This window comes from Felis catus, chromosome B3 (genome assembly GCF_018350175.1).
Source record: "Felis catus isolate Fca126 chromosome B3, F.catus_Fca126_mat1.0, whole genome shotgun sequence".
Classification (NCBI taxonomy): domain Eukaryota; kingdom Metazoa; phylum Chordata; class Mammalia; order Carnivora; family Felidae; genus Felis; species Felis catus.
In genome coordinates, this window is record NC_058373.1 from 132595879 (window position 1) to 132609413 (window position 13535).

Sequence of the window (13535 nt, forward strand, 5' to 3'; positions counted from 1 at the left end):
TAAAAGCAGGCTCTGCAGTACAATGTGATCCAAAATTGTGTAATCTTTATATATTTTATAATCTGATACAATTTAATAGATAAGAAAAACATTTTTAGTGCTCAAAACTTAAACTGTAAGGATATATTCCTATTGATGGATTACAACTGGTGTAAAAATATCTGTATCTCTCTATCTACTACTATAAAGTCCAGATAGGCTGAAAATATTCATTCTGTACAGGTGTGAGTTCCTCTCATTGTATTAGTCTTTGGATGACTAACTTCAGGATTTCCCTTTTTCTCTATCCACAGTCTTTAAAAGATCTTAAAGTCAGCTGTTTACAACAGTCCTGTGCGGTGGGGGGACCAAAAGAGACAGGAAATACCTCAATGCCTTGAATGATAAAAGACAACAGAAGGATTCATTTCCATCTCTCTGTCTTGTCATTATAAACTGCTTTTGACCATTACAAGAGGATTGTCCCCAGCCCCAGTCTGTAGCACAACGCAGAACAGGTCAGCATCTCAAGTGAAAAACTTCAAAGACAACTTAACCCGTACCGGACCAAAGACGAGCTAGTGTGAGTCTAGGTTTCCGATCCTGGCTCTGTGACCTCGAGCAGGACATTTGTTGGGGCTTTACTTTTCCCATCTACAAAATGGCAGTAAGAATACCTAATGTATAAGGCTAATATAAGAATAACGTAAAGAACATATATGGCCAGAACACAAAAGGTCACATTTTATATGATTCCGTTTATGCAAAAATGTCCTGAACACACAGGTCCCTAGGGACCGACAGTAGACTAATGGCCGTGCGCTGAAGGCCCTGTGCCTCTGTAGCCATCGGAGCTGACAGCGTCACTGGCTTCTCTGTGTCTGCGGGTGCTCCCGCCTGTCCCCTCTTTCTGAAACTCTTTGCCCTTCATTTCAGCGACTTTCCCCAGTTTCCGACTAAGCTGCTTCTCTGCTGTCGTTGTTGTTGTCTTCACTACCACCGCTTTCTATCATAAATCTACGTTTTCTAACATGTCCATGTTGGAAAGGAGTTCATTCTGTACTCCTCTGAAAATCTCATCTGGGCCCATAACTGCAGTGGCCATTTGCGGATTCACACGTTTCAACATTCCCTTCCTAGCCTTGACCTCCCTTCTCCTAACTCCAGCCTGTGTCCCCTCCTAGCGACATCACCCTGGAACAGGAGGACCAGCCCACGGACCCTGCTTGGCAGGTGCCTGTCCCAGAGGAAGCTCTCAATGCCACGTCCCCCGGTCAAACTGGCAACTCCTCCTGACTTCCCTATTTCTGTCCACAGGGTACCATTTCCTCAGGGTGCAACACTGGGCTCCCGTGAAAATCTTAGACGGTGGGAGAGAGACCGGCTGACGTCCGAGTCAGAAGGGAACATCCAGGCTATGGATGTTTTCTGAGATTCCACGCCAGGCTGGAGACACTGGGAATGTCGCAGTAAGTGCAGATGGGGCAAGTCTGGATTCCCAGGAGACGGTGACGTCAGAACTGACCAGAGGCTTCTTTTGAAACTGCATCTCCTTATATTTTTTCACTAACGTAAGAGCCTGTTCTCAGTGACCGCACAGAACATGAGTGACTAAAGAGGTGGCCAGCGAGTCTTTAAATTCACCTGTGAACAAAAACAGCGTCCTGACTTTATTACTGTGATTACATAAATACCTTTACAGGTAACTCAGCGCGGAACAAGACAAACGATGCCAAGAGCAAGGGGCCCCTCCTAAAACCCAAAGGTCTCTGCAGGCTGACAGAGTAGAGAAGGCAATTAGGCTCAGGACTTGGGGGGAAATGTAGGCAGGTTTTCCTCTCCCCCTTTCTGTTATTACCGCATTTTTTTTTCCAAAACGGGCATGCCTGGGGACAAGAGTCAGGAGATTTATGCATTAGGTGGACGCCCTGGTTTGCAAAACGGACAAAGGAGGCAGCTTGCCGAGCAGATTAGATGAAAGAAGTCAAACAGCCCAGGGGCTGCAATCAAATGTGGCAGAGATGAGTGGGGGAGGGTCCAGGCGAAGCCCAAAGGCCCTGAGATCCCATCCGAGGCCTTTCTGGACAGAAGCACCAGAAGTGCCTGGAGGCCCGAGGCCGGGTGGAGATGGGATCCCGCAGAGCCATCCTGGTTCCATGGGGAAGGAAACGGGGGCTGGCAGCGAGAATGGAAAGCCACGCAAAGGAGAGATCAGGAGTCCACCCCTTTGAGGTATACAGGAACTTTTCACCTTGAATATGTGTGCCAGGAGGAATGACCAGAAACCCCGGGAATGAAACAGAAGTTTAAAATAAACCTCTGCCGTGACAGAGCGTTTGTGAGGGGCCAGGCAGGCCCTGGTCTGGACTTGTGTTTTCAGGTTCCCGTTCTCCTCTAACCTCCGCAAAGGTTCTGGGGAACACATCTGGCAAAACTGAGGCCCAAGGTCAAACACCTGGTGCCCAGGGAGGGAGGAACTCAACCCTGGGTTGACGCGACGCTAAATCCGTGCTCTCGCACGTGGCTGTCTACGCACCTGCCGTGTACATACAGTTATAGAGCAAGGGGTAAAGCTCCGTGCGTGTGAACTGGGTGACCTCGCAAGGAAGCAGTCCTATTTGAAAGGAATCGGAGATAAAGGGATGAACAAATAGTTTAGATCTATCTATAAATCCAGCAGGATCTGGGGCATCCCCCGTCTTTGGCCCTGTTCTGAGAATCACTAACCCAGCAAAGGAACAAGGGAAATTTTAGCAGGGAAGGTAAAGAGCGCAGGGAAATCGGGACCTCCCAGGGCTGTCCCGTTCGAGGTTTGGAATCTTCAGCTAGGCTGCCACCACGCTGTCTCCTCTCCTTGGACCCACCTGCAGACACAGCTGGCTGAAAGCACCACTCTGTTTTCCACCGAGCTACAGCTAAGCCTCAAATCCATTTTGACCCACGTTTAGGAAACCAGTTGCTAGAACGGAACACAGCTGGTACTCCACAGGAAACCGCAGCCACCACTGAGGTCCACTCCTTCATTCACAAGGAAGACCGTGAAAACATAGGGATGCCCAGCGGCTGGCCCGAAAGTTCACCAGGTGGCAGACCTGGGACCACAACCAGGACCCCTTGCTTGTAATCCGGTGCTCCGCCCGCTGGAACTTGTTGCTGATACACGGAGCCCTTGCTCTTGAGCCTTTCGCGGCAGGAAAGACGATCAAAGTGAGGGATGGCGTGCACCGTAGCAGCAACAATGCATAGCAGAGCCTGGAGCAGAGGGTGAGGGCGGTGGAGAGCAGGTGCAAGGATATTAACTCCCAGGAAAGGAGGCACCTGAAGCCAACCTGGAACCCGGGAACCCGGGACTCCCCAGAGCAGGTCATCCAATGGTCACAGTCAACCTGGGACGTGTGTGACCAAGGGCGAGCACACCTGTGCGCTCACGGGAACAGCATGCATCTGACAGCAAAAGAGCTGGTTTCCTTTGTCCCCACCTGCTTTCGGGCCTACGGCAGCACCAACCTGCCCCGTGCACTCAGAACACCCTGGAGCTCTTCCTTCCATTTCATTAGCTCATCCCGTGGGTTGTCAGAAGTGAATGGAAATAAAAATCTGTTATGCGTGTTATGGAATTTATTTTAATTCTTCCACGGCATCCTAAGGAAACAGATTTAATAATAATTGGTGGCCCAACCCTGGAGTGAGGGAGAGAAGGAAGGCGGAGGGAGGGCCGGGAAGGCCGGCGGGGAGGTTGCAAGCGGGCATGGCCGGGGCGAGATGTCCACGTTCGAGCAGATCTGCCAGGAGGGCTGGGGTGTGTGGTGCGAGGCCAGAGTGGGCGGGGCCCTGGAAACACCTGCTCAGAGGAAGAGGAAGAGATAAAAGGCAGGTGGTCCCGAATGGTAAGCAAGCTCAGAGGAACGAAACTGCTTACGGACCCTACAAAGACCCAAAGGGCAGAAGTGGAAGACAAGATGACCGTGGCTCATAGGAACTTTTAGAAGAAGGCAGGAAGAGAAGAGAGCGGCAATGCTGTATGTAGTGCTGGGATGAAACATCCAGGGACCAGATGAAGCGTTAGACCAGGGGTAAAGAATGTCCTTAACTAGGAACCACTGACTCATTAAAATAATCCATCCAAGGGTGATGTTTAAATAAAGTAACCCAATTTTAAGTTTAATGGGTGAATGGAATGTGTATGTGTGGGTGGGTGGGGGAGGCGCAAGGGAGTTTGGAGGAGAAAAAAAAAAGTAGAACGCTTTACTCCCTTCATTATAAAAAAATGAGACGTTATTAACTAATAAAATAAAAAAATGCATTTCAAACACACACAGACCGTAACAGAGACACGCAGACATGCGGAGGGGACAGTTGGAGACACCTGTCAGCTGGTCACTCCTGCAGGGCTCCGAATAAGCCACACTCATCTGTTTGGACCTGCCCTGGGTCCCCTTTAAACAAAGGGTTTGTCCCCTTCTGGCACACAGCTAGGTTTCCATTGTACAAGAACTGAAGTGCTCTCTGGTCCCTGAAACTGCTAACATCCTAAAATTGTCTCTAGCAGCCTAAATGGCATTTAAAATAAATACTGTGAATTGATGAAATGGCCAATTATGTTAAGTACCCATGCCTGGTGTAATCCAAACCAAATCTTCCCCCATTATCCTCAAAACTGCTAGATGATTCAGCAGGCCCTCTCGCCAGTGACTCTGCAAGAACCAAACACAGAGGCCACACTCTAGTAGGACCCTGAGTGCTTCCTTCCAGTGAATTCTTATAATTGGTTTTATGCTAGAAAAAAAAAAAAATAATAACTACTATGTTTCTGCCAGACGGCTAACAAACCAAACAACTATCTGACTACGTACATGGGTTCCCCACTGGAACCATGATGCCATATTGTTCCACGGACTTCAGGATTTAACTGCTACCATACCCTCTCTGGGCAGCATGGCGTTCTGAGGCAGATCCTGCTGAGAACATGGGATGTCATCATCCCAAAGAGCCCGTGAATCACTCATTGTCCGCACCTGCCACATAACGTCCCCATCGCCATGCCCTCTCTTGCCTACAGACTCTTGCTGCCCCCTCTTGCAATGCCCTTTGTTCTGTTTCCACACACACACAGACTATTTTTCAAGGTCTTTTTCAAGGTGTCAACTCTCCCAAGAACTGACAGCCCCTACTCTCCCACCGTCCTGACAAAAATAAGCCCCCCTCCTCCAAACGACGAGACACATCAGCTTCTTCGGCCATGCCCAAGTTCTCTTACCTTCCACCCCAGGGCCACTGGGCACAGTAGGTTCTCCCTGACCCCCGGGTAGCCCGGGTCAGACAGTTCTGCTTGCGGCTGGGGTGGGCTAGGCTAATTATCTAGCAAAAAATGTCCTCCTGCTTGCTACAGAGGGAAAAGAAGGAATGTGTGCATGTTTTGAAAATGTATAAAGGTGAGAAAGTGAGTATAAATCAGGTATGTTTTCTTCTACTTGATTTTTGAAAAAAAAAAATTTAAATGTTTCCTTATTTTTGAGAGAGAGAGAGAGAGAGAGAGAGAGAGAGAGAGAGACACAGAGTGTGAGCGGGGTTGGAGCAGAGAGAGAGGGAGACACAGAATCTGAAGCACGCTCCAGGCTCTGACCTGTCAGCACAGAGCCCGAAGTGGGGCTCGAACTCAGGAACCGCGAGATCATGACCTGAGCTAAAGTCGGCTGCTTAACCAACTGAGCCACCCAGGTGCTCCTTCTACTTGGTTTGAAACTAAACATTCCACTGGCATGACTGGGCAGCTCCGTTGTTTACATACCCATATTTTTATTGTAAAACGTTCACTCATGGGCATGAGCGATTTCTTGATGAACCACACCCCACCAAAGGACTACGAAAATATTAATTGGGGAGAACACGCACATAGTTTGAAAAATCTTCGCAACAGTAAAAGTGTCTCCTGAACTCCATATATAGATAGGGCAAATATAATACACAGCAAAGAAATATCGCAGGAAAAACTTAACAAATCCTTGCCTACCCTCTCCAACTCCAACCAAGAGTCTTCGGATTTTCACATGTACAAAAACAAAACAAAACAAAACAAAAACAAAAAAGGAGGGCTGCGTGGAATTGGAAGCGGACTGAACAAGCATCTGAAATCTGTAATAATGTAATTCTCAACACTTAGAATAATTAGAATTTTAAACCCTATCTGGAAGAGGAAAAATGTCCACACCCATGAGATAGGATCTCATAGTGAAATCACTCAACTTCAGAATCTCATTGATGTTTTCTTCATGTCTCTGCCCAACGGAAACAACCAAAAACTAATATCCTAAGAGCGAATCTTAATATGAAACTTAATGAGTAAAAATCCTACAAGAAAATGTGCTCGCCAAGTAAAATCCCTCTCCTGAAAATAATCCAAACACGAATGATATTCGTATTATTGTTGTAGATCTGGAGGAAAAATAAACATGCACATAACTTTGAAACTCCCTTGAAAAAAATTCCCAAAGGCTCATCATAATTGGTTTCCATTTTTGCTATCTGAAGGGGGAACAGATTTTTTTTAATTATGTATTAATCTTTGAGAGTAGAGGGAGTTCCCTTTTTTCCTTAAATATTAAAGGTATCTATAACAGTCATTAAAATTAGGATTAGTCAAAACTTCCCACCTCAATTTCGCCCGTACCAAACAAAAAGGCAAGGAAATCCTTCAGTTCCTGATTTCACAGGCTATTAAAAAGCAGTATGCAATTGCATGGCCTATAAAACAACAACACAAATGTGATGGCATCTCTTTGAGCTACTCTGGAAACCTGAAGATAAATGTCCCTTTTCTCAGCCACAATTATATTCTACTCCTTCACATGCCTGGCCAGCCCTCGGCATGTACTTTTAAGGAAAAGAGGCTAACCAGCTCTAAACCAACGGAAAGGTGTGGAATATTCTGTACAAGCCCAGCCCAGTTCTAAAGCTCTTGGTATGACCAGATTCATCTGCTTTTGGCCAGCCGTGCCGCTCTGACCCTTACCCAGCCCGACGAGGTGAATGGGGACAGGAAACTGGGAGGGCCCTGGGAGCCCACTGATTCCAGCTTACTTGCACAGCAGACATCTCTAACAGGGATAACCCAGCATTATCCAGAAGGCATCTTATGGCTACTTTTAATTCTTTTTTTGAATGTTTATTTATTTTTGAGAGACAGACAGAGCATAAGCAGGGGAGGGGCAGAGAAAGAGGGAGACACAGAATCTGAAGCAGCCTCCAGGCTCTGAGCGGTCAGCACAGAGCCCGATGCGTGGCTCGAACTCAGGAACCGCGAGATCATGACCTGAGCCGAAGTTGGAGGCTTAACTGACTAAGCCACTCAGGTGCCCCTCTTCTGGCTACTTTTAACCATTTATTCTTCAACTTTATTTGGCCGTTTCAAAAGAAACTTAATAGCAAAAGTAGAGATGAACGGCAGTTGGAATTCTTTGAGCACGCTGGGGAGGACTGACGGCAAAGCAGCGGCGAAGGGTGGGCTGGACAACAGAAAGGATGTCCCCCTGCAAAGGACAGTCGTCGGGACAGGAGAGGGGTGGCTCACCTCCGAGCCTCGGAACAAACCACAGGCAACCAACCTTCCAGGCACACGCGGATGTTAGGGGACAGCAAGGAACGAGTGGAACCACCACAACAACATTCCTCCACAATAAAGTGCCGGAACCCCCCAAACATTCCTCGTTGACCCAAGCACTGAAAACACATAACAGGGTTTTTGTTTTGTTTTGTTCCGTTTTGTTTTTAACCAGCTCCGTTTATGCTACTGTCATATCCTGACTGCCACATGATTCCAGTTTCACCAAAGCAAGCCGGACGCTTCTGGAATATGACCAGCGGTGACAAACCAAAGAACCAGTCCCAGATTCGGAATAACAATTCATAGCAACCAGGAGACGTGAGCAGGAAGAAATAAAGAGACGGGACAAAGAGCCCCAACGCACAGCAGTCACACTTCTTCAGACAGTGCCCGCTCCTTAAGAGGACAGCGCTCTCCCGCCTGCTACCCAGCGCAAGGGCGTAGAGCGAGGGAGTGGGGAGGGCCGCTCCTAGACACCTACCTTGCAGAAGGGCTCCATTTCTCTTGAAGAAGGTACTGCCCGGCCAGATGGGTGGACCTGATGTGCTGAAACACAAGAGAAGCCAGTGTGAGCATGGGCTCATTCACACTCGGAACAACCACCTCTCCAAATGTATCACCTAGAAGTCATGCTTTCCCACTGATGCATTATTTACACCCTCACCCTCTGGAAATACATCTTTAATTTTTTTTTCAAAACATTTATTCGTTGCCCCCCTTTTTTTTTTTTGAGAGAAAGACAGAGCATGAGCTGAAAGTGGACAGGGAGAGAGAGGGAAACACAGAATCCGAAGCAGGCTCCGGGCTCTAAGCTGTCAACACAGAGCCCGACACAGGACTCGAACCCATGAACTGTGAGATCATGACTTGAGCCGAAGTCGGATGCTTAAATGACCGAGCCACCCAGGCGCCCCATGGAAATGCATCTTTAAAAACCGTGAGGTTTGGGTAGCACCCGGGTGGCTCATTCAGTTGAGCATCTGACCTCAGCCCAGGTCATGATCTCGCGGGTCACGAGTTCAAGCCCGGCACTGGGCTCGCTGCTGGCTGCCTGTCAGTGCAGAGTCCACCCCAGATCCTCTGTCCCCCTCTCCGGACCCCTCCCCCCCCACCTTGCACTCTCCCAAAAATGAACAGATGTTTAAAAAAATAAAATCAAATAAATAAAAAATAAATCAAAAAAAAAAATCCATGAGGTTTCAGTTGAATGGGCTTCGTATTTCACAGGACAGAACCTGTCTGCGTGGGTATCCCAGTTACCGTCCTGACCCTTCTCCCTCTTGGGCACTGAAATCACTTGCGGGTAAATGACACGGCAAATTCACACAGTTCAACGTCACAACTTGTAACTTCAGAATGGTTGCTAATTTATTCCCAATTTTATGAATTTACGTGGCAGAGAACTTCGATCTGTGTCTGCCGGGACCAAGTGGGTTTTCTGTCACTTCCTAGTGGCACCTGCCTGTGAGAAATGCGACCTTGCCTTCCTCGGCCTTTATCCTCACCAAATCCTTAACATTACAGAAAGAGCTGTGATGGCCTCCCTCCCTCCCCCATCCCCTCGTTTCGCATCCTGTTTTCAATTTCTTGGCTTACAGTGTTGCACTCCGTAGCCTATAAAACATTTTGTAGATGTGCTACCGCCCACAGTCTGGTAAGAGGAGAGGCAAGAAAATAAGGAAAATCAGTATATACAAAGACACTTTACTACGTTTATAGATGAGCGTTTTCACGGTTTTAAGACACCCAGCGAGAAACTTTAGAATCAAGCCAGTCTTAGTAAAATATCCTTAGAGTGGGAAGTAGGTTATTCTAAATCAAGGATCGGTTTAGATTAATGTTAGAAAGCACTTAGTCAAAACCGTTCCTACATCCAACGCAGGAGGCAGTATAAATTACCTTCACTAAAATAGTCCACGGCACATGATACTGGTTAATGCGCTGTCGATCACAGCACAAAAGGGAGAAGTTGGTCTGGTAACAGATTTTTAAGTTCAGTGGACATGTGCACACATAGTAAGACATCTGAGGGGCTATGTAACGAACACTTTACCAATCGGCCAGGGTCTCTGGTACTAACAGGATGGCAATCAATACTGTTAACAAGGAGCAACCCCAGTGACACATTCTGTTGCCCAAAATTTCATTACCAGAGACGTCACAGCACAGCAGGTATAGGGACGCGTTACGTGACTGGTGAGGGGCGGAGAGGGAGGCAGAAAAGCGCCACAGCACATAAAAACACGGTTAAACATCAAAATAATGTCAAGTTCGAATGTCAAGTTCGTAAGTGCTGGAAAACACGCACTTACGAACCCCGATGTAAGGGTTTGGTTGTGTTTGGGGTTGACTATACTCAGAGTAGGAAGCAAGATTAATGCACCGAACCTATGGCTTTTCCGGCAGCCCTCTAAGCTCTGGCTGTTGTGGCCTCTGGATGGCCAGGCTGACCCACAGGACACCAGATCTGGCGGGGTCTCGGGGCTGCAGGATCATGGCAAGCTGATTTCTCTTTCGTCTGATTCCTGTCCTATTTTGTGGAGGCCTTTAAGGCTCAAAGATGCATGAAAAATAACGTGCATTAAAACGCTCAAGATTATCTTTTAGCAACTCCAGCCAGCTCCTTGGAATTTTACCATCTTATTTTTACAAGAAAGCAGGAAACAGCAAGCTGGCTGTTGCCGATCCTGAATCACCTGACTTCTAAAGATATTTAAAAACTGAGGACTTCATTATAGAGGAGCTGGTGCTTTGAGAGCATTCAGTAATTGAGTATTACCGCAGGAGCCTGAATATCCAGCTTACTTCCACCCAAATCTCCTCTTTATCCTGACCTTGATTTGGCGGAAAACTGACTAGACGCCAGGAATGGAGTAAATGTGGGGAACCGAGGTCGAGTAAATCCAGTGGTTTAAGATAAGGAAAATTCTCTGTATGATAGAAATCTACTCAGCAATTTCTACAGCATCCTTTTAACGTACCTAAGTCACCGATCACTATTCTGGTAGTTTTGCACCACTGCCCATGTAATCAGTACTCCAGGCGTGGAGAGAGATTTGGGACTGGCCCACCCACCTGCTCTTACCTGGCTCCCACTGTCAGTGATGAATTCACCTATGGTCTCTTTCTAGCTCAAGTAAAGCTGGTTCCTGTCATGTTAATTGCGAAGTGTTGGAGCTCGCTAGCCAGAGAATCTACACGCTTCTTTTGGATGGTCCCTCAGAGAGAGAGAGAGAGAGAGAGAGAGAGAGAGAGAGAGAGGCAAACCCTAAGAGACTTTTAACTATAGAGAATACCCTGAGGGTTGAAGGAGGGAGGTGGGTTGGAGATGGGCTAGATGGGCGATGTGTCTTAAGGAGGGCACTTGTCGTGACGAGCACTGGGGTTTACACGCAAGTGATGAATCGCTAAATTCTACCCCTGAAACTAATATTACGTATAACTATATGTTAACTGGAATTTAAATGAAAACTTGAAACAAACAAACGTACAAACAAAAACAATCTCAAGGCAAAATTCCAGGCTAGAAAAAGCAATCGGGCTCACCGCATGTGAAAGACAGACACGTGGGCTCGTAATTAGCAGACACCACAACGCAGGGTCCACCGATGTCTCATTTCAATAACGCTCCAGCAAAATTCCATGACCTTCAGCGCTACACGACAAACCCACTTGCGACAAAGGAAACTGACCAACAGGTGAAGAGGGCCTTGTCTGCCAGAAAGGCAGCGTGTGACCTGGCATTTGAGCACATTGATCCGGATGGTCATTAAGATCAGAGCTGAGCCAGCAAAAATCCCAAGGGAGGGATGATACCATCTCGAACAGCAGACCCAGCGGCTGCTGAGTCTTAGCCCTCAGGAAGTGCTGTACAATCGAAGCTGCAGTACTTTGAACTCCCCAGGGGACACCGTGGGTTAACAGGTTGTACAGCCCTAAGGTGGCTCTTGGCATAATGATGCGATCTGGCATGGGTTTTCCCTCCTCTCGTGAGCCTCCATCGCCGTGAGACCCAGACAACTGTAACTAACCAAGACCCACACACTGGTCTGGACTTTCTGTGAGGGTAATGAAAAGCAAATGAAGAAAAGTACTTTCTTCTAAGAACTCAGCTACCAAATGTGAACTGTTGGTCCGTAAAAGAGAGAACAGGATACCATCACCGCCACAAGAGGATACTACACCTTGAGGTGAACCTCAAGGACATCATACTATTGAAACAAGCCAGACACACAGGGACAAATACTGTACTAGACTACAGTGGGCAAATTCATAGAGACAGAAAGCTGAACGCAGGCTTCCAGGGGCCGAGGGGAGGCAAAGGGGGAGGGGGGGCTGGGTGGCTCAGTCGGTTGGGCAACCCGCTTCAACTAGGGTCATGATCTCATGGTCTGTGGGTTCGAGCCCTGCGTCGGGCTCTGTGCTGACAGCTCGGAGCCTGGAGCCTGCTTCAGATTCTATGTCTCCTCTCTCTGCCCATCCCCCACTTGTGCTCCGTCTCTCTCTGTCTCTAAACGAATGAATGAATGAATGAATGAATGTATCTTGGGCGCCTGGGTGGCTCAGTAGGTTGAGCGTCCAACTTCAGCTTAGGTCATGATCTCACGGTTTGTGAGTTCAAGCCCCACGTCGGGCTCTGTGCTGACAGCTCAGAGCCTGGAGCCTGCTTCAGATTCTGTCTCCCTCTCTCTTCTCCTCCCCGCCTTGTGTTCTATCAAAAATACACGAAATCCAAAAATGTTTTTCAAAAAAAGAATCATTTAATGGGCACAGAATTGCAGTGCTCTAAGCTGAATGAAAAGAATTCTAGAGACTGGTTACACAACGTCAATGTACTTAACGCTACTGTGCACTGAAAAAAACAGTTAAGATGGTAATATTTAATGTTATATATATATTAATACAGTTAAACTTTTTAAACCTGAAATGACGGAGAGAGAGCCAACGAGTGAAGGAAGAAGTGCAAGATAGACACCAGAAGAAAGAACTCAAAGTCTAAAGGGTTTTAGGCGGCGAAGGACCAACCTATGTGCTGTGTCTGTGGAGGAACAGGTAGCAGCTCTGCTAGAAAGGTCCACAGCACACTAAAAAGCAGAAAACCCAAACTAAGGACAAGGAAACAGACATAGTGAGAGAGACCAGCCTGTCCGGATCTAGTATTTACAGAGGCCAGAGCCTGCCCAATACTTGGAGGCAACTGAACAGCCTCCAGTCACATTCTTAGCACCGGAATCAAAATGTGAAGGCCATCCCTTCGGACGTGTGACGTCTACCACCAGACTGTTTTACCCAGAAATCAAACACTGGAAGCACTTGCAATAATGGGGAAATCCCCCCCACCCCCTCCAACCCCATACTTGAAAGCCTAGTGTTTTAACTCTAACTGTAGGCTCATTACCAGGAAATAACAGAAAAACAAATGTGACCTATAACACATACGACCACAAACTCCTTGGGTGAAAGACGCCAGTCACTGAAGTTCGGGATGAAGAAATCAGAGCGGGCTGCACAGAAACACACGTAAGAAGAGATCAAGTTTCATAAAGTATCGCTCACAATTTGAGAAGCACCACTAAAGCGCATAGACGAACGTTCAGAATTCTCGGGGACACTCTTGATACTTTTATAACCTTCCAGATAAAACAGGGCATGAGGGCGTTCAAAGGGATCTCAGTGGCTGCCTGGTTCCGTCCACGGTGTGGGGGGGACAGCACAAGATCCGGACTCAGGAGTCTGTGCAAAACAGAGCCTGAACGCCTTTCAACTTGGCCAAGTCTCAACTCCATGCCCGCAACCTGGAGTCAATGACAGCACGTAGTGTCGGGGAATGAAACGCAACAACGGATGCTCAGTACGCTGCAAGAATCCTGGCGGTGATCCTTACGACCCACGATTAGGTTCAGAGAACTGAAGTGACGTGCTCGGTGCCACCACTTCCCCTCCGTCTCGCGCACTT

At 47.6% G+C, this 13535-nt stretch overlaps 1 protein-coding gene across 7 annotated transcripts in view; it reads right to left on the reverse strand.

Annotated features, from left to right (window-relative positions):
- FOXN3 (forkhead box N3) overlaps positions 1–13535 on the reverse strand; it is a 403882-nt gene that overhangs the window by 108716 nt on the left and 281631 nt on the right. For all 7 annotated transcript variants that reach the window (XM_045060356.1, XM_011283437.4, XM_045060357.1 and 4 more), the window contains one exon: positions 8061–8125. In XM_045060356.1, coding sequence (XP_044916291.1) covers positions 8061–8125 — 65 coding nt within the window. The remainder of the gene's footprint in view (positions 1–8060; positions 8126–13535) is intronic.